The sequence below is a fragment of the Anas platyrhynchos genome, chromosome 11 (assembly GCF_047663525.1).
Source record: "Anas platyrhynchos isolate ZD024472 breed Pekin duck chromosome 11, IASCAAS_PekinDuck_T2T, whole genome shotgun sequence".
Classification (NCBI taxonomy): Eukaryota; Metazoa; Chordata; class Aves; order Anseriformes; family Anatidae; genus Anas; species Anas platyrhynchos.
Window position 1 is genome coordinate 5,329,371 of NC_092597.1, and position 27,473 is coordinate 5,356,843.

Sequence of the window (27,473 nt, forward strand, 5' to 3'; positions counted from 1 at the left end):
GGGCGGGGCCTGGCGGGGCGGGCAGCGAAGCCCCCGGCAGCGGCCCCGGCCCCGAGCCGCGCTCGCCCTTCGCGAGCACCGGGCAGCAGCAGCAGCAGCAGCAATAGGAGCAGCAGCAGCAGCAGCAGCAGCAGGATGTTCCTCAAGCTGGCCGTGGTGGTGCAGGTGCTGTCGCTGATGGCCAGCCGCGGGCACGGCTTCCCGAAACCCGGGGGCAAAGGTGAGGCTCTCGGCCCCCCAGCTGCGGGGGGTGCTCGGCAGCGGGTGCGGGGAGAAGAGCCGCAACTTTCCCTCTGCTTGGCTACAGGCAGGCGGATCCCATAGACCTGCTGTTCCTGGCGCAAGGCGGGGGGTGCCTGGAGGTGCGCTCTGACAGCGGGTTCGGGGCCTGGCTGCAAGTGGGGGCAGCAGCGCCGGCCCCGGGAGGGGCGCTGGGCTGGGCTGGTGCCGGGCTGTGTGCAGCCACCCTGCAGCACCGCCGGGCCTCTCCCGCTCTGTCTCCCCTGGGATTCTGGTGTCACGGATTCTTAATCTCTGGGCTGTGCCAATCCGATTATTGCTATTTCAGTCAATCTCTTGCAGCGCTTTCCACCCGATTCATCTGTGAGTTTTCTCGTCAGAAAGGGGTTACTGAGGGTCTGTATTTCTGTTATGTCCGTCACAGAACCTCTCCCTCTGCCCCAAGTAATCGTGCTTTGTTTAAATGTTTGACATTTAAAATCCCCATTCTCCTAGGAAAACTGATTTTTTTTTTTTTTACAAAATCTTGCAGTTAGCATCATATTTAAGGCACCATGTTTTATGTGACAAAACTACAAATTAAGAAGAAATGTGTTGCCTCTTTGGAGTCACGTGCATCATGTAACTGAATATATGTGTGTGTATATTTTTAATTCTAGATAAAGCTATACACAACAGACAATTAAGTGTAGAAAGACCTTTGGAGGAACAGGTAGGTAAAATAAAAAAAATATTTTAGATTTTTTTTTGGTTTGTATTTTCATAATATTTTCAGCATTCAAATGCAAGATACATGAATATCCTGATGGCTTAACAAATGACATAAAAAGTGATTCATCAGTAAAGCAAATACGGATGTACTTTAGGTACAAAATAAAGTTTCAATAATTTTAAATAAATTCTTTATAGGGTTTTACTCTCCAAGATCCCCAAAGCAGGTCATCAGCTCTGGCAGCTGACATGCATGGAACCCCTTTGTGTTGCGATCCTAAGGGAGGGAGTACAGTGAGAGCTTGGGCTGAAGAAGGGAAACATCACTGGTATTTGTCCTTATATGAAAGGTCTATTACAGCTTCTTGTAATGTCTGATTCTGATCAGAGAATGTGGTGGTAATGATGAAAAGTGACAAGAGTTTAAACATGTTCCAATTATTAAGGCAAACTTCACACTAAGAACAAAGATCAGGGATTAAGGCTTTTGCTGGTAATAATGAAGTAAGAGATCATATGTTTTAGTGTATTTATTCCTTCTGCCTCTGTTTGTTGTTGTTGTTGTTTTAATTTATTTTATTTTCATATGTCAGATTGCCGAAGCTGAGGCAGACAAGAATAGGAAAATAGTTCCCACAGGTAAAACATTTCTTTCCTGGTTTTATAGTGTGTTGTTGTTTTTTTCTTTTTTTCATAATGGCATTCAAAGAGGTAAAAAAAAATATGTTGTGTGATATATTTTCCAGAAAATAAGCCAGAGTTCAGGAATTATTCCTTTGCTGATGACTTGAATCTGCTAAAGTCAGTAGCAGAAAGAGAGAGGAATGAAAAAGAAAGGGAATCAATTAGAAGCTCTTTGTATGAACAGCAATTGGCCATTGATGATGCAGACTCTACCAAGAACCGCAGGGTCGTGGATGACTATGACTCTACTAAAGGTGGACTGGATTATAAATTCCAAGGTATTCTATAATCACCTTTAAGTAACACTTAGGTTAGACTTCTCTTGCAAACTGATTGTAATAACGGATATTGCATTCATCACTAAACATGAGCTGTATTTGTTCCTGCAGTGCAATTTTGGTTATTTCCAGTTGTAGAAGCTTGTCATATTGCAATTAGGTTTTGAAACACAATACAAAAGAATTACTACTGTTGATTATTACACTCATCTTCTGTAGAAGGAACATCCAACCGTAATTTGCATCATGTTTTTTAGAGCTTTAGATTTGATGGAAGAAAATGGGACATATTTTTAAACGAAAATGTGATTTATTCTGGTTTGAAAGGGAAAAGTACTTTTATAGAGAGATAAATCACATACATTTATTTCAAATGTTATGCCTGTTAGATGATTCTCCTTATCACATAGCTAAAAGAAAAGAAGTGACTGAAAGACAAAGAATTGCCTTTACTACGGGAGTTGTTAATTGACTTGTAGTTTAAGTGAGTCCTCTGAGAGTTGAAAGAAGCATTTAGCTCAGGATATTTTTAATTATATAAGAGTATACTGATCACAGATCAAAGCTTACTCATCATATTCACATTCTCAGTGGTCACAATGATATTATTTAACATAAGTAAAGATTACATAATTAAAACTTAATTTGATGAAATCCAAACAAGAATATAATATGCTGTTAGTTATGACATATTTTATTCTAAGTAGCCATACAATGAAGGCAAGTACCAGGAAGAGGTACATAAGCAGATACGTGAGCAATATTCTCTTATTCTTACAAATTTTTCTACGAGCAATAGAGTATGTTCCTGACATTTGTACTTGCTCTTAGAAAAGAGCCTGTTATAAAGACATTTTTCATCTGTAGAAAATAGACATGAAGAACGTTTCATTGTGACTGATGCATGCAAAGTGTGTATCAAAGTATGTTCCTAACCTGTATTTAAAAGTACAGCTTTGTTCTGAAGTGAAAAAGATACAGGCAAACATTTTTGCAAGATGTCTAATCCAAATGAGTTAGGACAGTTAGCACACAGTTAAACTGTAATCCTTTTAGATGATCCAGATGGCCTTCATCAATTAGATGGCACTCCTTTGACTGCTGAAGACATAGTTCAAAAAATTGCTACGCGAATCTATGAGGAAAATGATAGAGGAGTGTTTGACAAGATCGTTTCAAAACTTCTAAGTCTGGGGCTAGTAAGTATCTTGTTAATACTTCATTCAGCTGTGTTGTGGGTTGGTTTAATGCTCTTTTAGACAGTTTGGATGAACACTGTGTCCAGTGAATAATGCTGACTTGAAAGAAAATTAATGAGATTCAGGCTCTAGGCAAGCTTCTTGACTCCTTTCTGCACATTAGTTTAGGTCTGCAACAGTATTGCTATTGTGATAGCTTTGCAACAAAACATGCCAAACTGTAGAGTGTTCCTGATGTGGAGAAAACATTTGTGGATTGTGCTCCTCCATATAAGCCCTCATTTTTTCCTTTAAATTTTCCTCTTCTGATTCTCAAGTAGTTCTTTACAATTATCAATTAATTTTGGACGTTTATGGAGAAAGGTCTGAGCTCATTCCTGGTCCACCTGCTAATTACGATGGTCAGAGGATATATAATGATGCTGATTGGCTGAGGATACATTTCTCATTGTTGCTGAATTGTAACAAGATTGGGTTTTACTCTGTTCTCTGGATATCTCAATGGTTGAGATATTGCAATATGGAATCCTTATATTTTAGTACACTAGTCTTATCTTTTCTGCACTAGAATTTGCAATCAGCTATTGCATGCTGAATCCCACTGATTACAAAAGGAGGTGTGTGGGGACAGCTGCATAGTACACTTGTCATTCAAGTGACAGCTGTTACGAAGCAGAGAAAAAACATTTTGAAGATGCTGCAGAAAGCTATTGGCGTTTTTCCTCCCTATATTACTGTATTCTGTTGTAGTTGCTCATAGATACGTATGTTGTTAAAGAAAATGTGTGCGTGTATATATATATATATCTGTAGTTACGCTGCACTTGCTGTTCCATCTTTCAAGCTGGACCCCATTGTGTTAAGCCCTACAGGGTTATATTTTCCTATTGGCTACATGGGGGTGGGGGGGTATGCACACATATTTGATGTGTGTTTGTATGTGTTTTTTATGTGTCTATCTCTCTCCATGTATACACACACACAAAACAGTGAATGTATTACACCCAATTGATCTATGCTCAGCTTTGAAGCAAACTATTTAAAAAGTTCAGGTTTCATAATGGCATTCATTTTAAGAAAACCACAGTATTCTATAAGTACTCTGAACAAATATTTTAACAGATCACAGAGAGCCAGGCCTATACCCTAGAAGATGAAGTGGCAGAGGTTTTACAACAGCTAATTGCAAATGAAGCAAAGGATCGTGAGAAGGAGTCTGAAGATTTTGATTACCCTCCAAGCAGAGCAGACAGTGATACAAAGGAAAAGCAACAGGAAAAAATGGTAATTTCTTAGCTAATAATTTTGACTCATTCTGTAAACAGTACAAGTAGACTGTTTCACTTTAGGGAATAAATAGTTCAATCTGGAAACTAAAGATGTTCTAAAAGTAATTCCATAAGACAGAAAAATTAATAGTGTATTATGCTGAATTTTAAGCTAGATTCCAAACTGAAATAACTTTGAAAAAACAGTCTAGTTTTCACTTGGTAGATAGGAAAATATTGGTGTGAGATGATGATACTATTGCTCAATTATCTCTATCGCCAAACGCAATGTGCTCATTGATTTATCTATTTTTATGTCTTTTGTGGAGACATCAAGCAAGACTGATCAGGATAGTTTCAGTAACGGGGAAATTGATGACACAGTGGATAACACATGGTCATCATCCAGTATCTTGGAAAGAAGAAATGAACTGCCTTCTGAAGATAATTTTGAAGACCTCCAATACTTTCCAAACTTCTATGCACTATTAAAAAGTCTAAATTCAGGTGAGCTTATTTTGGGTGTACAGGAATGTTTAGGGAAAAAGTAGAAAATTATACTCTTTGTTTGCTCCAACTCTTTTCCCCTCCATTCTCCACAGCTCCCCTAATTGCTTTAAAAATGTTCTCCAAGATGCATAGCATAAACTCATTTTTTTTATTTTTTCTTTTTGTGAATATGACAAAACGTTGGGAAGAATGCCACTCAGAACTGCAAAAGCTGTGACCTTGGTTGCCCATCCAATCTTGGGCCACATGATTCAGAAATCCTGAATTCTTTGCATTGTTGATGGGCATGATGAAAAACTGGAAAATTGTTTTCTCCAGAGGCCTTTCCTGTAATGTCCTTTTCTTCTAAGCCAACAGAGATACGAGCAAGTAGAATCAGTAGAATCCTCATAATGATGCTACCAGTAAACGAGTCAGAGCCTCCCAGCCTTTTCACAAACCACAGGTTTGCTGTTTATTGCAGTGAAAGCTCTGCACGTCTCTTCCTATTCCGGTGCTAGACATTATTGCCTTCCAATTAGTGAAAGCAAGATTGTGGCACCTCGCCACAGCCTTTTTGTCAGCATGCTCTGCCACACACCCACTCTTACTCTCTGCAGCCAGCATGTCTTCAGCACAGTCAGCAATAATTTATTCTGTAGATTCCTTGTCCTGCAGGAGCCTTAATCTTTCCTCAAACCGTCCCCATAAATACTTTAGTGGAGAACCAGAATGAAAAACCTGAGGGCATGTTTTGCTGAAATCCAGGCTAGAAACCTCATATTCTTCTTGTTCTTTTAATTTTCGCTTGGTAGTTTTCAATGCTATTCTTTCTCCTTTTTCTATTCACAAAGCAAAACAGCATATGGGGTTTAACAGGTAATCAAGCAAACAGAATCAGGTCCCACAAGGCACATCTCTGGCTTGTCTCCTGCTTTATCCCATTCACCTGCCAACTTTTATCATGGTGGAGGAGAGGAGATTCAATTGCATTCTACAGATGTGTGTTAAATTGCAGAGAGCAATATTAAAACCTGTTCAGTAGCTCTCCAAAGGGGCTGGCCCTCTGCCAAGGCTGGGAGTATGTTTTTGACTGTCCCTGTCTGAGACTGCACCTGGCTCTGTTGGGTCCTGTGACAACCAGGGATGCAGGAAGAGCCTGCGTAACTCTGTGGTGGTAGAGTTTCATGCTGCTAATGCAGACATGGCGATAATAGTGCTCAGCAGATAAATGCAGTGAAAAAAGAAAGCTAAGAATCACTGCTTATGAGGATATTCAGCAATACATATGGACAAGAAACATGGATTTTTATCATAAAAATCATTGTTTATGTCCTATTCTGGAGTCATGATCCTCCCGGCCATGTAATATTATATTTTTTTCCCAGTTCCTCAGTCATGGTCTTGTGCCCTATTAACAGTCTCATTTGAGACACTTGCCAATAAATCCAAAGGGTCTCTGAGCCATCTTCATGTTAAAGAGCCAGATCAATCCACTGAGTAGTTCACTGACAAATAAAAGAAAAACATTGTAGAAGACTGTGCCTATATGTGCTCACTGCTTTTTGAACTTTGTCAAGTCACTTATCTCAGTGTGCTTTCCTATCCACAAAATGAAATTAATACAATTTTATTTCTATAACATAGATCTTCAAGACAAAAAGCTGTAAAGAAGAAACAAACCCCAAAGTTTAAAGTATATTCAGATGTACTCTGCAGGAGCAGTTTAAAGGGGAACATAAATAGGATTTCTGTTTGGTAATCTAGCACAGCCTTCCTTGTAGTGTTTTTGTTTTTTTTTTTAATGCATGAAGTTTCTGCAAACAGTTTGCAGAATTGAGTTTTCTGAATTGGCTGAAGTCTTTGACTACCTTTGCTTTATCCCCTCACACAGAGACAGAGATGAAAGAGAAAGAGACCTTGATAACCATAATGAAAACCCTGATTGATTTTGTGAAGATGATGGTTAAATATGGAACAATCACACCAGAAGAAGGAGTTTCCTATCTGGGTGAGAGTACATACTTTTTGCAATAGTACTGTTCTTACTCTACCAACAGTAATAATTATATCGTCATCTCCTTTGCTCTTACGAGTCTTGTTTCAGACTTCTTCATTCAAAATGTTAAAGCTGTACTTCTAAATGACTGATCATTCATTATAGCAATGTTGAAATCCATACTGCTTTAATATTTCCACATAATGATGGAAAGGTTATTTATCAGATATGTATTTAGAGGTTTATTCCACATTCACATTTGTGAAATGCAATTGATTTTAATTGGTGTTTTTTCAGAGGAAGGTTAGCATTTCACTCAGTTACATTCAGGTGGATCAGGTGCCTGAATTTTCCAAAAGGAATATAACACTTCAACACCTCTAATCTGTAATCTGTAAATAGCTAGAATAGTGCTATGGACCAAGTTTTACCAAGTAAAACTCTCTCCATCTATGAAAAGCATTACATGTAGGCACAGGAGTAGCTTTTGAAGCTGTCTTTCCTGGATTACATTTTAGAATCTGTAAAATTTTAAAATTTGTATGTTTTTTGCATTTTTTTTAATGTAATTAGACTTTGTAAAATTGTTATAATTTCCTGAAGAGGGATTTTGGAACAGCTGGGCTTGGTTTGTCTTTATTTTGTTTTCTTACCAACGTCTCTTTCTGTCTTTTGCAAGTTTTATAGTAAATGTTGATAGTCTTTCTAGTTAAACAAGCAGAGCTACAGAAGAAGGGTACATCTGTATAAGCTCTCTACAGCAATTTTATTTTTCTAAAGTATTTCTGTTCTAGGCTAACCTGATAATTTTTTGTTTACATCAGGGCAATTTCTCAGCTTAATAAATCAGCCTGTCACAGAGTTAGGACTGGCAATGATCTTTCATGACTTCTGTAGATTTGTTTGATATGAATGGTTATGCTACTGAACCTGTATGGATCGATTACCAATTACTTGGCTGCAAAAAATCCAGTGACTCGTGATTCACATTCAGTGCATGATTGTAACTCCCCTTTAAAGAATTCAGCATATCTCTGACCAATATTGTCCCTTGATTTTCATTGAGAAGTCCTCGAATTTTGGAAGATTTGGATATTTGATACGATCTCTGCCTGCCTGTGTGTTTAAGGAAAGATTCACATAATTACACAGTTATTTACAAATGCTGTGATTTCAATGTCATTCTACAAATTAAGATAACATGACTTGCGTAGATATTGTCCTCACTGATAGTGTTGTGCCAAAACTTAATAGGTTAAATTCATCCCTGACGTAACGCTGCTCAGATAATGGAGTTACACTAGGGATGCATTTTTGCCTGCTAAAATTCAGGGCATTTATTCACATTGGCTTTACTTTGAATAAATAAATACCGTTACTGTGGAAACAAATTGCTATGATGACACAGTACAGAAGGCAGGGATTAGGTTAAGAATTTAAGAGGTCTGATTTAGTCTGGATTTAAAGTAAGGCTACCGATGTAGCCAGACTCTGCCTTGCAAATTAGCGATTTATGGAGAGGTGGATTTTATACTCCATCAAAGCAACTTACTGTAGTGGAGAAAGCTTTCTCACAGGTCTCTCATTGCTTCCGTGGTATTCTTTTTTTAGACTTGCTGTTGAGAAATGACTGTAAAACTGACCTTCATTTATTTAGTTAATATTCTCAAATATTCAAGATCAGCAAACAAAGGAGAAAGCTAGCTTCTTGCGGCATCCATAACCATGGCAGCAGGTTTATTGCCACCCTTATTCAACTAAAAGTTACAATACAATATACCCAGTACTACGTGAATAGGTACAGTGTCGCTCAATGCAGTTTAGGCTATGGGAATGATGCACTGCTGTGTTCATTTGCAGCGGATGAAGGAATTAGAATGAATATCTGTCAGAGAGAAGAAATAATAAAAAAAAAAAAAAAAAAAGCAGCTTTTAATCGTTCCTTCAATCCAGAATTAGTGAGCAGATCCCATGCTACTTGGCAGAAATTACCTGCTGGGTCTGGGCAAATGGAATTATACCCTTTTTCTGTTTTATTACAGTAGAAAACTGCCTAAATTACTTTTCATCACTCTGTGGGTGAAGCCATGCATAAGCTATGTCCCTGAATTATATATTCAAAATAATAAATCATTTACTGAATCAAGTCACAAGCTTTTGTGCCTCTCACACAGAGACAGTAAATTAGAATTCATATACCAGTAACAGCTGGCTTGGGATTTGGAAACCACAGCATTATGTCATCATCATTGTATCCTACTCCAGGGGAAAATATCTTGCTGCTGCAGTGAATGGTGTTGTTAGGTTTAGCTTTAAGTTACAAAAGATCTAGCTGCAGTGTGGTGCAAGAAAAACACAAAAGCATCCACATACAAATGCAAGGGAAAGGAAGTTCATGTTTTAATACAGATATTCAGTGTTATGTAAGATATATTTAAAAGCTTTTCATATGCTAAGTAAAATTCTAACACAAAACACAGAAAGCAAAAAAGCAATTTATCCAGTAAAAGTACTGCCTGTCTTTTTACAGCATGCGTTCAGAAGGTACAGCTCTGGAAGCATTAAAGAGAGGCTGTAACAAACCGATACGAGATGTGCATTCAGTCAAAAAGCATCATATTTGATAATTTCCCTGCTGATGGCGGACTGCTGCTATCTTCTATCACTTTCTTAGCTATGGATGATGTATTTTGATGTACTAGGGGCAAGTTCTTCAGTGGAATAAAAGCCCCATGATACATTTCTAGACTGTTCAGAGGCTTTCAGAAATCCTTCTAGAAAGCCTTTCTGCCCTCTGAAGATTGAAAGTTGCTTTAAAATCTCTTTTTGCAATGAAAAGAGTGGACAAATGGTGGTACAGAAGTCATAAGGTAATCAGTCAAAGGACATGGGACCACAGCTACACAAGTGGCTTGTGAGTTAGATCCAACTGTGCTATCAATTTATTCACCTATGGGCTGCTTCTCAGTATCCGGAAAACGCTACCCAAATAGCTGAGCTTGCTTTCCCCAGCCTGCTAGATGAACAGGCTGTTATCACTGCACAGGTTGAGTACTGGGAGGGAATTAGGACAGTTACTGAAACAATGATTGCTGTTGGCAAGGGTGCAGTGACAGAGTGGACTGAAAGAGCTGGAACCTCTCCACATAATGACCGGCAGAAAGCAGCGAGAAGCTTTCAAAGAAGTTGTGACGGATTCAGCATAAATTATTTCATTATTCATGGCAGTCATACTGTTTCTGTTGCATAAGTAGCTGATGCTGAATTTCCCATGCAGAACTGAAAAGGACTATATCCTTCATGGTGCTGAGTGCCTGCAGGGAACAGGAAATGCTGTTTGAGCCATGGTAAAACTCACTTTGATATCAGCAGAGCAGAATAAGGAATGCATTGCAAACATCCTTACACTGTTTGAATATTACTTTGTGATTAATATTGCACTTGCCTTCATTTTCCTTTTCTGTCTGATGAGTAGTGGCACGGTAAAGCTTCACTCTTACAGCTTCTCTATCAGAACCATCAATCACAGGGCAGATAAGTGTTAAGGAAACACTTCTTCTACACTGCATAGCAAAGAAGGTTTTTTTGTGAGCTGAGTGAGTTTTCCTGCATGTCAGACTGTTTTCTAGCTAATTTTAAAATGAAAGCATATCAGTCCACTACCATCCTAGTAAAAGCTCTGTTTATAGCAAATGCATAAAGAAAACTAATTTTGTAATCCCCTGATGTTAATAATATTGTTGTCAGCTTAGAAGCAGAAACAAATGGTTTCTGCCAGTTTGTTCAAATAAATTTGTAAATCATCTCCCACTAATAGGATCAAAATAACAAGTGAGTTTTAGAACTATTTGAGGAAATATTTGTAATTAGACACTAGTGGACCAAAACAAAAACAGAGCTTTCAGAAATGACAAACAAATTCTTAAAAGGCACCAGTGGGTACTCTGAATTCTCTTTACACAGCACAGTGATTATATTCTGCTACTGTACTCTGCTTACAAGAGCAGGTTTGTAGCAAAGTTATCCATTGCCACCCCAAGCAAATGAAAGTTGTATTATCCCATGAACTGTTACCCTAGAAACGCAAATCAGTTATGTGAACATTGTATTCCTGTGTGTTCTCATTTATTGACTAGTGCACGTAGCACCAAATTTTGCCATCAGTACTTCTTTCTCTCACATCTATGTATAAGTTTCACCTTGATACTGTATATAACGCATATTTTATTACATCTTATGATTGAAGTTGGCGAGTTTTTTTTCAGTTTCTAAATCAGAGCTTCTGTGTCTTCCACAACTGAACGATATTGTTGAAGAGAAAGGCAAAGGAGTGGGAAGAAAATTAAGTTTAAGCATTCTGGAGATTTGTTCTCTCTGAGGGGGATCCCACTTTTCACCTCCTTGTAGGAGAGCCTTTAGCTTAGTGTAGCCAGTGTACAACACACGGCCCTCAGCAGAGTGGTTTGGGAGCAAAGCCCCCTTAAATTAGGAGGGAAAATAGAGAGATTGCTCCAGCTCATCAGTATGCAGTGTTTGAGTCACAGCCGCCTCCTTCCCTAGACCAAACCAAAGCCACCTCTCATCCGCCTCCCTTTGGCTCTGACTCACTGTCAGAATCCACTCTCTCCCCCGCGGCTGAGTAGGAGATTGTGTTGGTTAGAAATGGACACGAACAGATGTCTCTATTTACCTCTCCTACCCCCTTGTCGTTTGTTTCCATGGGCAATTCAAAAGGCGACTACGAACTGCAGGACGTACTAGCTCAAGGGAGATGGTTTCTTGGTGAGCTACCGCCTAGGTATACACAGTCATTACTTTGGTCCTTTTCTGAATGTTACTGTTGGGGCATTGTTTTATTTTCGTATTCTCTTTCACACAGGATCACAGGATCATAGAATTGTAGGAGTTGAGCCAGACTGAGGCTGCATGACAAAATTCTAGGGGAAGCAGAAGAGGTGCTGAGTCCCCTGTGCTGCTTTTACTCTGCCCCTCTCTGCTAAGGAATATGGACTAGCTGTTCGGTCTCTCACATTCTTGCTTGGTGCCCTTCACAGCTCCACCTCTGATGAAGGCAGAGCGCTGCAATTTCTCCGGCGTAGGCCAGTGCATAGTAGACACAATCTGGCCTTTTCCTAGGAGACAGGAGGATTCATTCGAATACTGTGACTAATCCCTAAAGTTCTCATCAGCACAGATGCTCCAGGCCAAAGGTCTGATCCTGATATTTGTTTAGATACGCAAGAACAGGCACTGAGTCAAGAGTATGAGGCAAAGAGCAGATCACAGCACCGAGTGGCATCATCTCTCCCCTACTCACTGTCTCCAAAAGCAAATGCTGCCTGATACAGACTGTGTGATTTCAAAAGGGGTCATGGAAGGTGTGGCTAATCCAGTGCCAGAGGCTGCAAGTGGTATATAGACAGCACTATAAGAAATTTTTGTTCTTTCCTTCATTTTGAGCTGAAAGGTGAAGTGCACTGACTATTTCATATAGGAAACCATTCAGGCATACTTTCTTTTTCTTTTTTAATGTCATTTTTCTCAAAGACCTCTTTGTTTATACCGTAGATTTTCTTCATCAGCATTAAAATCTTTAATCAATTATAATCAAATTCTTTAATCAAATCTATCTGAATTTCCCTTTGGTGATTTTCCTTCTCCAGTATGACTTTATCATATGACTGATGCACACAGCTACCAGTGGGAGTTATTTAATTTTAGGCAGCTCTATTTTTCCTGAGATTTGCTTTGTATCTGATGAACTAAGGTGACACAGATGGCAGTACACTGCTTTGAGAAACTACACTGTTCTTAAGAAAATCAAGGGCTCTCATACATCTGAACAGTAGAAATCAGGAGCACCTCAGATTAGGGCAGTGGGCCAAATATTGAGGAGCAGCAGTGATGATGTGAGGTGTATGTGAACAGTTAAATACAAGATGAATTTGCATGGCTGTGAGATGAAAGAATGTGGAAAGAGTGTGCCAAGGTCTAGCAAGTCTAGCAAGTGTGCTGACCACAGACCCTGTTTCAGCTTAAAGCTTTTCTTTCAGTAGCTTCATCCAATGCCTCATCTATTTCTGTCACATGGCACTCTGTGTTTGCACAAACACATGAATGTTTTTCTGCCCTCACCATTTTGATCATCTTCTATTTACCCCCATTCATACTCTTACTGCATAGAAAAAAAAATGGGTAGTGATGATATCAAAATTCTACTAACCCCAGAGTAATTAAAAAGGAGAACCACCACTCACTACTGTGAGTCATTATGGGCATCACTTAAGGGTGACGACATAGTATTTCCACTATCCATAGGATCTAATTTTTTCAGCTACCTTTCTGAGGGAGATTCAGTAGTTTTAGTATTATTGTTTGTTTCTCCCTCCACTTTGCATGGCTATCAAATCATTTGTAGAGGTCTGTAAACCAAAAAGAATATATTACAGTTAATTCCTTTGCTTAATTACTATCTAACCTTTAAATTTGCAGCTAGTTCTTTCCAATATTTTGCTTCTTCTTCCATTTCCCTTCACTGCTTCCTCTATGCTTTCCAACTGGATAGTTTGTGAGAAATCTCTGTTTCCTGGTGGTGTCTCTGTTGACAAATAAGGATATTGCCCAAATCCTGAAAATCTAGGTCTTGCATCCTACCAAATGGTTTGTGCTTCTAAAGAAAAGAGGGCAACACTTTCCTTTTTTTTCTCACTGTATTTAATATATACATTTATAAAAATACTTTCCTAATTTAGTACCTCTCTGATGACAGCTGAGCACTTACATGTAGATCATAAGCTACGATTTGAGATGATGATGTGGGTGTCAGGTGAAGAGGGTGTCACTAAACTTTCAAAACTAAACTCCATCCCACTCCTGCAGTAGAGGCGTCTGCATGCTGCTTTAATCCCAAACCTTTTTATGCTTAGAAAGTGCATTTTATCAAAATACTAAAAAGTGTGTGCATAGGCTTTGTGGCAACCTCAGGATGGGAAAGGTATTAGGAAAGGAGTGTGCCACACAGCTCTAGGAGACCCGAAGTAATACAAAGGAAATGCCTCTGGAATACTGAAAGGTTAAATCTGAGAAACAGACTGAGAGGCAGGGAGTTAAATAAAGTCAATTAAGGAGACTTGGCCAGAGCTTTGCTCACCTCAAAACATACCTACCTGATTGTGTTTTATTTTTTCAATTGCCTTTCATCTGATTGCCAAGTGATACTGCTGCTGTTTTATTTCAAATCTGACCATCTTCCTGCAACCCATTTACGAGTGATGCCACTACCTGGGGTTTGTCACCTGACACATCGTTTCTCAGGGCAGCATTAGACTTCAGACAACAACATCATGATAAATCAGTCAAATGGGGAGATTCAAAATGAAAATGCCATATCTTGACAGGTAAGGCAGTAAGTTGGAAAGGAACGGGAGATTTGCAAGGCAAATTTGTAAGGTTCAATGTATGAACATTTTTACCTTTTCTGTGTTTCTTAGCAATTCTTTAAGGAGCCATCATAGTATTTTATTTACGTGCTTTTTCTAGCATTTTATATGACTTATGGGTGTAGCTTAAAAGGATTATTTAAACTGACAAAGACCATAATTAATAAAGGAATATACAGGACAAGTGAGTCAGATGACATTGTAGAAAGAACCCATTTATGATTTGGTTGGGTTTCCTTTCAAAAGAATTGTGATTTTTGTTCCCATTTGCTGTAAATTCATTTGGGTTGGGTCATCTGAGAGTCTACTTCTCTGATGCTCAGAAACCTTATTCTCATTAAATTTAGTCAGGGCTATTTGATACCATTTGCTTTTGTGTCAACATTATCATCCACACTGAACACCTCATTTCCCACTTCGATGTTTACCCCTTTCCATGTTTATGGAGGGCAATTTTATCTTCTATCAGCCTTCATTTTGTCAGGCTAACAAGACAAGCTTTGCTCTTTTCTGATAAATACACTCCTCATTTCTCTTATCATCCTGACAGATTTCCTTCAGTTTAATAATTTTTTCTTAATCAGGGGTCATCACATTCAAAATGTGACATCAGTATTTGGTACACTAGCATTAAGATTTCCATGATTCTACCAGAAATACCTCACTGACACCTGCTAGGATTATATATTCTCTATAGCTACCTCTCACTCATACCTCACTGTCACCTTTGATAACTGAAATGCTGTATCTGGAGCTTTTTCCTCATTTGATTCTACTAGATTTCAAGTTACAGCAGAGCCATTTTCTTAGATTCACTATTATTATGTGACCTGAATGTCCTCTAAAGCATCCGTCGCTGGTCACAGCTGAAGAAAATATACTGATCAGATGAACCACGGGCCTCACCCAGAACAGCAGCTTCTCATATTTCTGACTAGCAATGAGAAAGATTGAGATAGGAGGTAACTAAGGGTCAAAGTCTGCTTTTCTCTACGTTGGCGAAAATCAACGGGATATTGATAGTTCTTGTTCCCTCACGTAAGCTAAAAGGACAATTTCCCCAAAGAATTAGGCAGGTGTGCTATTCCTGACAGAATAGTCACAAACGAACACTGATATGTCCTGGGTTTTGTCACAGATGAAAAAAGGCTTTGCAAATTCTCTAGGATCTTCTACTGCAGGAGACAGAAGAACCCTGGGAGAATTACTAGCAGTCATCAGCAAAAAGCTATCCATCTGAAGCTGCTGTAGTGCGTGAACTCATAAAGTAAACTCATTTTTTAGCTATGCTTAAGATTGATTTTGGCTACCGTGATCATCCTTTTTTTTCTCCCTTAATAAACAGCCTTTCTAGCAGGCCTTTCTGCAGAAGTTTAATGATGTGAAATCTCAGCATCAGTCAATTTGACAAGGATAGAATGTGTAACTGCCTCCTGGGCACAATACAATTATGCAGATAAAAAAGTCTTTGCAGGACAATTTCCAAGAGTCCAGAAAACACCATGAATCTATCTGTGGAGAAGGGTCCTTGTCAGGGTTCCATTACCAATTCCATTAAATACTCAAATGGTAATACTTAGAAACTAGTATTTTAGTTTCTGCCTCTATAATAAGAACAAAGTAATTTAATTTGTATTTTTTTTTTCACATAATATCTTTTTCCACAGATTTAAAGGGTGTAACCACAGTACATTCTCACAGAGTAAAGATAAGTATTTTCTGCTTTTATGTCCTTCAGATTTTTGGATACCCAACTTGAAAAACTTCAGTTTCATAAGTGCTGGGAATTTGCATTTTCAGATGCAGTCAACAGGATCTCGCATGCAGTGCCTGTAGAAATTGGGACGAGGGCTTCTGAATGCCTACCCAAAATAGGAGCCTTCTTGAAAAATGAATGCTTCAGTGAGTCATTTGAGATCAAAGAGGAAGTTAGAAAGTGAGGCAAGGCAGAACCCAGATCTTCTGACTCTTGGTGTCTGGTTCTGATGATTAGATTATACTGCTCCTCAGAAAGCCAGCCGCCAGAGGGGTGACCTCTTTTACCAACGTGGGTCACTTCCATTAGCTCGGTAGTTATTGTTCTGTTGTTTTGATTAGTGCTATTTCAAATAAGTGGCCAGCTCTGTGGAAAGGTCATTATCTTTCTGAACTTTTACTCTGTAAAAATTATGTTGCTAGGGAAATGATACCAGAAAAGTAATCAATTCTTGTTAGACCTCCAAATCCTACATTCAGCTGCTTAGCTGCTGGCTGGGCACATCTCAGTTCAGGAGATGACTCACTCCATTAGTGTAACTCAGAGCAAACATTGCTCAGCCATGGCCTAGCCACATTTGACAAGTACAAACATGTTTTGAAACAATATCAGCTGTTAAAGGCATTAATTCTGAAGGGGGAAAGAAAAAAAGGTATAAATCCTCTTCAGGAAGAGTTGGGATTCTCTTGTAAAATTCTCTTTATTATATACGTAGGTGCACCAGATGATCCCCATAAACATGAACAAGCTTACATTGCTAACACTTCTCTGTCACAATGAAAATACAGCTGCTTATGAAATCTTGAGATTCACGTTGATGTGCCATCCAGCCATCAGGATAGCTTCAGTAGTTCTCCTGTAAAATGTAGTCCTTATTAAAAGGCCTTTCATATAAACTTGTCCATATCTTTACTGTTGAAATAAGACTTTGAAAATAGAGTATAGCTGTTATTATACTTGGTTTGGATTTGGTAACAAAGCTTGGACCATTAGTGGCCAATATTGCTATACTATTATACTTCATATGCAGATGTAGCTGTTCAATTCATGTGGCTGGAGAACAACGCATACTGCCATGTTACTGCGCTTGGCAAAGTAGTAGTATATATTAGTACTCCTATACTGAACTAAACCAATATTGTTAGCCAAATCAAAAGACTCAGAAACTAGAATTTCTGATTTGTAGAAGTAACCAAATAACAGAGGAGCACAAATCCTATTGCCTTCAGTAGTACCTGCTGGGTGTGGGTATATCAACTCTTAAACTCTTTGGGGACAGAGCATGAAAGGCACTTAAGAATCAATGCACTTACATATGTGTGGCATTTTAAGCATTTGAATACTCCTATGTATTTTAACATACTATTTTACACTGAAAATTAAGCCTGATTTAATAGATTTTGCTGGGATAAAGACTAAAATCAGTGACGTTTTTGCATTTGCATGAATTAGTGAGGGAGAATAATGTATTCACTTGAATTTACGAAGGGTTTTAAGTGAATATATTTACATGGTTAACACCAGATTAATACTCTGTTTTCATTAAGATGTTTTTAATGAAGCACAGAGTTCTTAGTTGTGTAATCTTATCCAAAAAACTGTGCCTCTTGCAACAGAGAAATCCTTATATTCCTGCCAGAGTGCTAGTATGGTACTGATTCAGGATAAATAATAGAATCTTAAGCTCAGCTGAAAGGAATGTTTACAGTCTTTTCAATAAGCTCTGGATCAAGTGATAAGTGAGGCGTCAATACCACCACTATAATACTAGCTCGTTTCTTCTCTTCATCAGTGTGTCTGATCCAGTTTGTAACCCAGCCCAGACCTGCTTAGGGCATAGGACAAGGTCAAGAATCAAATTAAAATGATAAGTTGATAAGTTGATAAGATAAATGAAAATAGTTCTACCCCGATACCCCCCCCCCAAAAAAAAAAAAAAAAGAAAGAAAAACTAATGTGATGGAGAATTGACAGATTGCAGTCAAACAGGCTACCGATAAAAACTGCTTACATTTCAGTTTTATGTAAATAAGGAAATATAGATGATCCAGGCAGACAGGATTATGTTGTTTCTCATCAGATGGCAGGCAGAATTGCTTATGGTGATCTGCCATGAAGAGAAGTGTGCTTGCTGAAAAACTAATCTTTAAGTTTTAGTGCTGAGCATCTGTCTGATTGAAAAATTTGCTTTCTAGCTGATGGATAAAATGTTGGCCTAACATGTAAGACATTATCTAAAGTATTTACTACCCTTACATTATCTATTCTGCCACAGTTATCACATTTGATACTGAGTATTTCAGCTGCTTATATAAAGGGAGCATTGACAATTCAAAACCAAGTCTTGCAAAAATATACAACCAACTAGTTGACATCTATCAAATTTTGGATCCATGTTTAACCAAACTTTTAAATAAAAAACAAACAAACAAACAACAATAAAACAGAAGAAAATTCTGCACCATATCCATAACATGACTAAGAAAATTGTACGATGTATTTGTGGATATCTATTAAGCGTTGTAGCAAAAGAAGGACTTTTTTCGCACATAGAGATACAATTACTGTATCTGAAAAATCCATCTTGATGAAAAGATTGCTTTTAGTTTTAAATGAGATAAGAGTTCAACCCTAAAATTTGCATAGAAAATCATTTGCTAGACTTGGAGAGCTGTATACATTGCCACTGCTGTCTACTGCATTTTTAGATAGATGCTTGACCTCAGCAAATTAAAAAATATTTGTTTTAATTAATTCAGTTTAAGTATATATTTCATCTAAATATCATTTAATACATTTTTTTTTGCATTTCTTTTCCAGTGAAACTGTACAAAATACAGACAGATAAGCAGTTTGTGAGAATATTGTTCTACCAGGATGAAGTACATATTTCATAGTCATGTTAAACCCTTCCATTGTTTTCACCAGAGTAAATTGCTACAGATACTGTTATCTATATTTTGTGACTTATACAATTTAAATAATTAGAACCTATATCCTCACTCTATCCACACTCACTACTTTTACTCTATCTGTGCTTATTGGCCCTATTTGGTACTGCTATTACCATGACTTAGTATTTTTCTCTCACTTAAGATTGATCAAGATTTAGTGTTGACTCTGCATTCATTCTTCAGAGACAAGGATGAAGACAGTTCTTTTAGAATTCCACTCACCACTCAAACTGGTGTTGTGGAGAATATAGTATAGATTCTGTATCATAGCTGTTGAAGAATAACTACAGTTTGGTTTTGTTTTGCCTTGATTTCTAGAAAACCTAGATACAATGATAGCTGTGCAGACAAAGAAGAAGCTTGAGAATCCTTCCACTAAAACCAAAACAAAGCTACCAGCAGGTACTTATTCTATATTATCTTACCTGGAAATCCATATTTAATAATATTTTTTTATCCAGTTAAAGCAGGTTAATTGTATTAGAATTGTAATAGAAATGTATTAGAAGAGGGACTGCTAGCTAAAGATATTGGTCCCTCAAGGGTCTGTAGCCAAAGCTTGCATGTCTAAATGTACAAGAAGAGATGAGTTTTTACTTAATTGGCCAGTATTTGAGAAGCATATTCACTTGACTGTCCTTTTCAGAGCAGTGCAAATGTTACTCATATACAACATCAAGCCATTTGAATGCTTTTTAAGGTTTAGGTTAAAAAATCACCTTGTCAACTTTGGATATGGTGAATGGCAAATTTCCTATCCCCCCACCCCCTTTTTTTTCTGCACAAACAGAAGTACACTTATAAACTGCATATTATTGTATTTTAATTACCTGTATGCAGCTACTGTTTGTAAGAGTAGAAACAGATATTCCTGTTTCCAGGGGTCTGGGGTAGAGATGACCTTTAGAAACCACTTTGATACAGTCTCCAATGAGTTTGTTCCTCAGTCATCAGTCAAAATGTTTTACTTTTTAGAGATCATACTGACATAATTTAGAAGTGCTTTTGGAACACAGGATACAAAATTGCTCTTATTATTATTTCCTTAGACAAGAGTAGTGAAGAAGCAGACAGTACAAAGGAAGAAGCAGCTAAAATGGAAAAGGAATATGAAATCTCAAAGGACTCCACAAAAAATGAAGAACAAAATGCAGCAGGAAACAGTGAAGAGCCCAGAGGTACAAAATAGCCCTTGTTTTTGCTACACATGTATGCCTTGAGTGATTAGAATCCTTTACTATCTTTGGTCTTGTTTTTCCATTGTGCTAGCATAAATATATTAATTTTATATAGTTACTAGGAGTCAACACACAATTGTCTGATTCAGAAGTTTATTTAATTATTTGCTTACCTTTAAGCATACAGAAACCATAGCCCATGCTGAGTAAGGCCATAACCCTTCACAGTAATGAAGGGTTATGTAGTAGTCTAGATATACCTCCAGAGTAAGTTCTTGCTCCTGTATTCAAAAACCTTCTTCATCATCATTTTATTGTCCAGACTTGGTGAACTTCCTTAAGAAGAGATATAGAGAGAGAATATTTATCAGGTAATGAATTCTAAACTTGCAAAGTAGTATGCATGTTAGGACAGAAACCTTTTGGGGGCTTCTTATTGCTAAATAACCAGCATAAACATCTATGTTTTGTAGTTATTTGTTTAAAAAAAAATAGGCATACAATCTGCTTTGCACTGATGCTGCTTTAATCTAGTCCGTTTTTGTATGCACGTTTTCACTGCAAGATGTTCAATAATGAATTGCAGTGATCAAGGCTACAGATTGTAGTTTATTGGTCACCTGGTTCAGTCCTGTGGCCAGTGTACACAGACAAACTATTAGCCAGTCACAGATAGGAGAAGATATTTTTTCCAATAGAGACTTTTTAAGTACAGAAGATAAAAATAGCTCAGGAGGGTTGTTCAATTTCACAGTAAAGAAAAATCGTCTCAGTACCTATAGGGTGTAATAAATAACGTTTCCCTTGTCTGTTGAAGATTTTTCTGTTCGACTTGGTTCAGGTTATTTTACTTTAACTTCCAAAAAAATGTTCAGTGTTTAGTTGTCTCATAAAATATTCATTGCTCTCTCATAGAATAGCTTACTATAAAGCTAGCTTTGCAGTCTCAGCTCAAAATTTACAGTATATCTGATACAGTATCTGCTTACTAAAGTATAAGCCTTCTACAAGAAAATCACGCTAGTGTGCTTTTTGTTGTTGTTGTTGTTTTTTCTTTCCTGACAAATATAAGTGTTGTTTTTTCTTTCCTGACAAATATAAGAACATCACATCAATAAAGCTCTAGACAATTTAAGAATTCAGAATCCATTATCTGGAATATTTCCCTAGGGGCTTTATTAGGTAATCCTGGAACTAATTCTGTCCTGTGTGCTTTCTGGTCCAAAAATAGCCATCACTTCAAAATTTCAGCTATATAAAGGACATATAATGGTATTTTTAATGCTTTCCTTTTCTCAGTAAGTATAAGTAGCTATATTTCAGCTCATCTTCTCAAAATATTCACAATCTTATATTTGCTATATGCTGTTAGTACTGATGAATAAGCATTTCTGACATTTTGTACATGAGCAGATAGTCAATGTTTTCAGTGTTAATTAAGTAATTTCCTGCCATCTGAACAGCTTCAGCTTTGCTGAACAGTTCTTATGATCAAAAAGCTACAGGTTGGCTTCAATTCACATACACAGTAGTTGTGGATGCCACCAAAAATTATGTACACAAATCCCCCCAAAAAAACACCAAAAAAACATGATTCTAACTTTGTGGATGAGTAATCTTGTACAGATAAAACCTGCTAGCCATCTGTGGGAATTTTGACTGACTAAGGTTGACAGGACTCGGCTTTTAAACAGAAACTAATAATAGTTTTTATCTTCCTTTGCTCAGTTAAACAAGCTGCATCAATCATTGATATATGTACTCTCTCATCCTTTACTCTAGGGAAAACTGAGGCATATTTGGAAGCAATCAGGAAGAACATAGAATGGCTAAAAAAACACAACAAACAAGGTAACAAAGAAGGTATGAAGTAAAAGGCCTGGTCATTGGGATAGTTACCATATAGATTACAAAGCATGTAATTTATATTCCATAACTTAACATTATGTTACAGGCTAAAAAATAATAGTATGAAACCGCGCTTGTCTGTATTATAGTGGTAATAGGTGATGTTAGAGTTAAATAATACAGGCCATGTAAAAGTTAAATCAATGTATGAAAATAGCAAACTAAGGCAAAGTCATATAAACTGTCTCAAACAGCCATTGGCCATGAAACACATGGCGACTAACCAGTTAGAAGTTAGTCATGTGCTGTCCAGATAGTCATGGTGGTCTGCCTGTCACCAGATTTTGTCAAGTAAGTCAATTTTGTCAAGTGCTTCATTTGTTAGTTCAACATACCTTTTAATTATGATTTTACACACATGGTAAACATCTTTTTAGATGCCTGGATTTGTCTACCTATGTGACCAGCACTGTAATATATTAGATTACAGCCCAAACTACTCTAATGTGTTGTGTCTCTCACATATAAAGCTATGTAGAAGGGGAGCAGTGACAGAAGGAGATACACAGGGTATGCTCACCAGCTGCTCCACTATTCGACTCTTCCTTGGAGGCAGGACTACATGAGAGCTGGAGGGAGGAATCTAACAGCAGCAGGACTTCTAGCTTATTTTTCACAGATCTTTATTTATCCATGTCATGTTTTCCTTCAAGATCTTAATGTAAAACCAGCTTCCTATCCCTTCTCTCTGCTATTGGTGGGGCTTCATCTGTCAGCTGCTCTTTAAATGAAGGTTCCTAGCCAAGGGATCCATCCCTGGGGTATTAGTGGAGCCTGGTGAGAAGAGTCCTTCATGCACCAGCCAAGCAGAAGGGGATCTGAGATAAGATTAGCCCTGGGTAATCTAACCACCCTCTCTGTGAGCTGAAGCATATATGAATTACATTTCAGAGACAAGTGCATGTCTGCAGCCCAACACATTAATTTTCCTATACAGAAACTCTGCAATGGGAAGGACTTTTTTTTTTCAAGCCTACGGTTATTTTTCCGATCTGAAAACTGTTTCCTCTCAATGGCAACAACTGCAGTTAGCAGCAGGCATACACATTTGCTCAAGTGTTTTCCTGACACTTCTAATAAACGTTTCTATTTATTGGTGTACTCATTATAATCACTATATCTCAGTCACAAGTGATTATTTCTCTGTATCACACGCACTGACAGGGCAGCCCCTCACTTGTCTTCATAGTAACATTTCTTCTTGCACTACTGCAGCCTGCAAATGGCTGTGACTACAGATCAATAGCATTTTATCTGCCTGGGAATGCATTAAGATGTACGGATGTTACTACTCCCAGAAAATGGATCCACTGTGCTACTACTGAATGCATGTCTTTCTGTGTAGATGGATTTTCATTTACACTAAAATATCTGTCCTCTGGCAATGGAAGTGGGCCTTAAAGTCGGCATAAGTTATAACAAAACTAGAATACAGTTCTTACTCTTCTGATACATTATTGTTATTGTACCTTTTCCTTACTTTTTATTTTTATAAAATGCTAATTCGGTTCTCCTGGGATGATGATAAAGGAAGTACAGTCAGAGTAAGGTTATCTAGCAGTGAATGCATTGTGTTGTGTTTCTTCAGTACACGATTAGGTGTCATTTATGTGCTCATCAATTATTTCTCTACTTCCAGCTAGTACCTGGGAGCTAGCAGAAAAACGATTCACAAAGTAATTCATGTATTAAAATGACCAGTCTTCTCTACCCTTATTCATGGATTGTTTATTCACAGGGTATACATGAAGAGGTTTAGGTTTGCTTCAGGAAATGTTTGTAGGTCTTTAACTTTGGATGAATTTCACTGGAAGTTAGTTTTCATTGAATGACTAATGACCTTGCAAGTGTTCATTTGCAGTTTCACAGTTTAAAAATATAAATTGCCTTTTTAGGAGGCAAGTAATCTTCAGTGGTCTGGATGATTTAGAGAGAAACATGTAAAGGCCTAGATTTTGGCCTTACTGGCTTTTGTGTCCAGAATTTGTTTTGCGTATACAGGAAGAACAGAGGTCTGTTCCTCTGGCTGGCTTGATCTCCCAGACCTGGCTTCATCTCTGAAATCAATGCTCTTTTATGACAAGCTCCTCTCCTGTGTAAATAAACATCTCTCCCACTGCTAGGTGTAGGCTGCTGTGTATTCTATTACTTTTTAGTGTCCGCAGAACACAACTGTGAGTCATTTAACTAATACATGCAAATAGCACGTTTGAATTTTTCACAGAATACTTAGGCAGTTTGTAGTTTCATGATGCTGACGGTAGCCATTAAGGAACAAAAATCAATTCTGTGATTAATTGTAGGATGCAATAGCAAATGGCAGGATTTGAATATGCAAACAAGACCTCACTTCATTTACTATAGCCATTTCACAGCTTAGTGTAATGCTGCAGCTACTGTGGTGAATATAAATTGAAACTGATTTTTCTAATTCCTTGAGCAAAATAATAGGTTGTAAATAAGCATTAGAAATTAACAGACCATTACTAAGTTCTAGGAAAAAAAAAAGAATTATACTGCCATGAGATATACAAATTAGCCAGAATTGGATAATATCTTAATGGTTATAATCTCATGTAGAATGTATTTGTTTAGAAATTAAACCATCACATCTCCATGTGACGTTTAGATGTAGAACTTAGGGATATGGTTTAGTGGGGACTGTTAGTGTTAGGTCAGAGGTTGGACTCGATGATCTTGAGGTCTCTTCCAACCTAGAAATTCTGTGATTCTGTGATTCTGTAATGATCAGAGAGTTGTAAATACTATCCTATTTTTAAAAAAATAAACCTAGGAATTTGAATGTGGTTAATGTGGATATTATATTATATTAATTTAGTATTTATTGTTCCATCTATTTCCGTTCCATGGAATCTTTCACTGGAGACTCTCATTTTGTCAACATGAGTCAAATCTCAAACCCTTATTACTAAATGGCTATTTAATTCCCTATTACTGAGATAGGATGAAGAGACAAACTGGTTATATTCTCTCAAGCAATCCCAATAACAGACTGGAAATGAAGTCCTAGCTTCAGTACAGCAAATGGCAAAATTAACTCAGATATGGACAGGACATCCCTGCAGCAGTAGGGTGTTTTAAATATCTGTTTTCTGTATTAGTCACTTTAGATTACTTTATACTGTTATAGAAAAGATCACAAGCATTAATTTGCATCTTTAATGTCTATCTACTTCTATCTGGTTTTGGTCACTTAGCTGTAAAAAGACAGAAAAAATATTTTCTGTTTTGTTAACAATGTGCAGTTTGAAAGAAAGTCCTTCCATTTATGTATGGTGGTATACATTGGACTACATTACAAAGTTAGTATTAATACCACTTGGAGGTTCTGTCCATGGAATAAGTCACTTCTGAAATTTTCAGGATGAATCTGTTTTTATGAGAGATACTACTTAATTTAACCTAGTATGAAACCTTAAGACATTGATGTTCTCCCGACAACTAACTTGTGATTCTAACAAATTAAGCTTTATATTTTATGCAGCTTTATATATTTATGTAACTGAAACATTGATGTGTTTATGTGGGAATATACTGGATCTGTGCTAGGCAGAGTTAAAACTACACGATATATGTAGGTTACATTTTTAAGTTACCTGAAAGATTGCTTTAAAGCAGAATTCTCTTCATGGGAAATAGTGATGTTTTTTATCATAGGAAAATGTTGTTTAATGCATATACATGTACTATGAATCATGCTGCATAGATGCAACCATCTATGAGAAAATGAGAAAGGATCTGTCTGCACTGTATTGCAGATTGACATACAAAGACTGTCAAAGACTACTTTGAGAGTAACACTGTCATAAAGACTACTCTGCAGTATTTCTCAAGTCAGGATACTATGTTCTGTATGAAGGTAAATAATTATATCATGTCCATTTACTTGCAGAAATTTGCTTTCTTGAGTTTTCTAAAAAGTCAATTTTTACTGCAGGTGTCTGTAATAAGTGCAAGTTTTATTGGGATTTTTATAGGAAACAGTCAGTTTAATACTTTTCTTTGAATCCATGACAATTGTGAAAATATTAGGGTTTTAAAAATAGCTTTTCCATGCAGACTAGGACGTTGCAAATATTCTTAATTTAGCACTTACCAGCAAGCAATCAAGCACAAGAGATGACTACTCTTGTACTCTTGAATAGCAAAAGAACCAAGAGGTGTAAGAAGACATTGTGTAGGTGTTTTTCTTTTTCTTTTTTTTTTTCTTTTTTTTTTTTTTTTACAAGTCGCATTTATAGTGAACTCTCTTTTGTTGGATAAAATGCATTTATTGGTAAACCAAGCAATGGCATTACTTCTTAAGTGAAGCAATACAATAGCAATGACTCACTGTGTAAATGAATTCTTATTTTTCAGATTATGATCTTTCAAAGCTGAGAGATTTCATTGATCAGCAAGCTGATGCGTATGTGGACAAGGGCATCCTGGACAAAGAAGAGGCAGATGTAATTAAACGCATATATGGCAGCCTGTAAAAAGCTGATGGCTGCCAAACACGTAGAAAACTAGTATAGCTTCCCCTCCTCCCAGCTCAATGACTTATGATCTGTTATTTTGAGGATATCATTAGAAATGCTCTGTTTACATTGTACTGATAACTTTCTAGACAGAGAAGAGGAACTGTAGTGCTTCGTGCACAGACTGCATACTGTATTTTCCTGCACTCACAAATCAAACCTAAACTCCAAATTCTGACACTGAATTTCAATTTGACAGGGTAAATAATTATGTAATGTTCTCTTTGATTTATTTTTTGTGTTTGGTTTACTTTTGTAGATAAAAAAATGGTTTCTGATGGACAGGTCTTTTAATGATACACCTTTTTGCTCTCACTCCACTAGCTTTCTATAGATGCAACTATGTAAAGGGCATTATTAGAAAATAGTTCATAGTTCTCTAAATAAAATATTTGAAAATAATTTACCTATTAAAGTTTTCATTAGTATTATTTTACATCCAGAAACCTTGTTTTAAATCCTAATATCATTTTTTCCTTTACCCTTTTTCTGTTTCTTTATGTAGTATTCTATTACTTGAAGCATAGTGTCATTAGCTAACCAACATATCTTTAACACTACAACTGCCGCCTTTCATATTAAAGAGCTGTATTCTCCCTATTGTGGCTTCATTCAGCATGTATAAATGTTCTTTGGTACACCATTTTATGATTGTGCATGCATTAGTTGAATCCCTTATCTGAGTAGCCTGATAACAAGTGTAAATAGCCATTACTTGCTTAGGGAAAAAAGAAATAATTAAAGCCATTTTGCAGGAAAAGGAGAGTTTTCAACTGGAGATACTTTAGGAACATGGGTCCTGTTTTTCAGAAAGACCTTAAAAAACTAT

The 27,473-nt window shown here is 37.2% G+C and overlaps 1 protein-coding gene across 2 annotated transcripts; it reads left to right on the forward strand.

Annotated features, from left to right (window-relative positions):
- SCG3 (secretogranin III) lies at positions 1-27,050 on the forward strand. 2 transcript variants are annotated; one of them, XM_027467221.3, is made up of 12 exons: positions 1-220; positions 900-952; positions 1,545-1,590; positions 1,698-1,913; positions 2,970-3,112; positions 4,235-4,396; positions 4,710-4,887; positions 6,764-6,880; positions 19,336-19,419; positions 20,067-20,195; positions 21,978-22,046; positions 26,484-27,050. In XM_027467221.3, the coding sequence occupies exons 1-12, from the start codon at positions 136-138 to the stop codon at positions 26,600-26,602; spliced, it is 1,401 nt and encodes a 466-aa protein (XP_027323022.2). In that variant the 5' UTR covers positions 1-135; the 3' UTR covers positions 26,603-27,050. The 2 variants fall into 2 exon arrangements, with proteins under 2 accessions (XP_027323022.2, XP_027323020.2); XM_027467219.3 differs by having other exon boundaries at positions 2-220; positions 21,978-22,058.
- The last annotated feature ends 423 nt before the right edge of the window (positions 27,051-27,473 follow it).

What these genes read in the sequence shown, in the direction of transcription:
- SCG3 (XM_027467219.3), top strand. Translation starts at nt 136, where the DNA reads ATGTTCCTCAAGCTGGCCGTGGTGGTGCAGGTGCTGTCGCTGATGGCC. An exon ending in AACTTCTAAGTCTGGGGCTA is followed by an intron (nt 3,113 to 4,234) that starts GTAAGTATCTTG and finishes ATATTTTAACAG; the next exon opens with ATCACAGAGAGCCAGGCCTA. An exon ending in AGAAGGAGTTTCCTATCTGG is followed by an intron (nt 6,881 to 19,335) that starts GTGAGAGTACAT and finishes CTTGATTTCTAG; the next exon opens with AAAACCTAGATACAATGATA.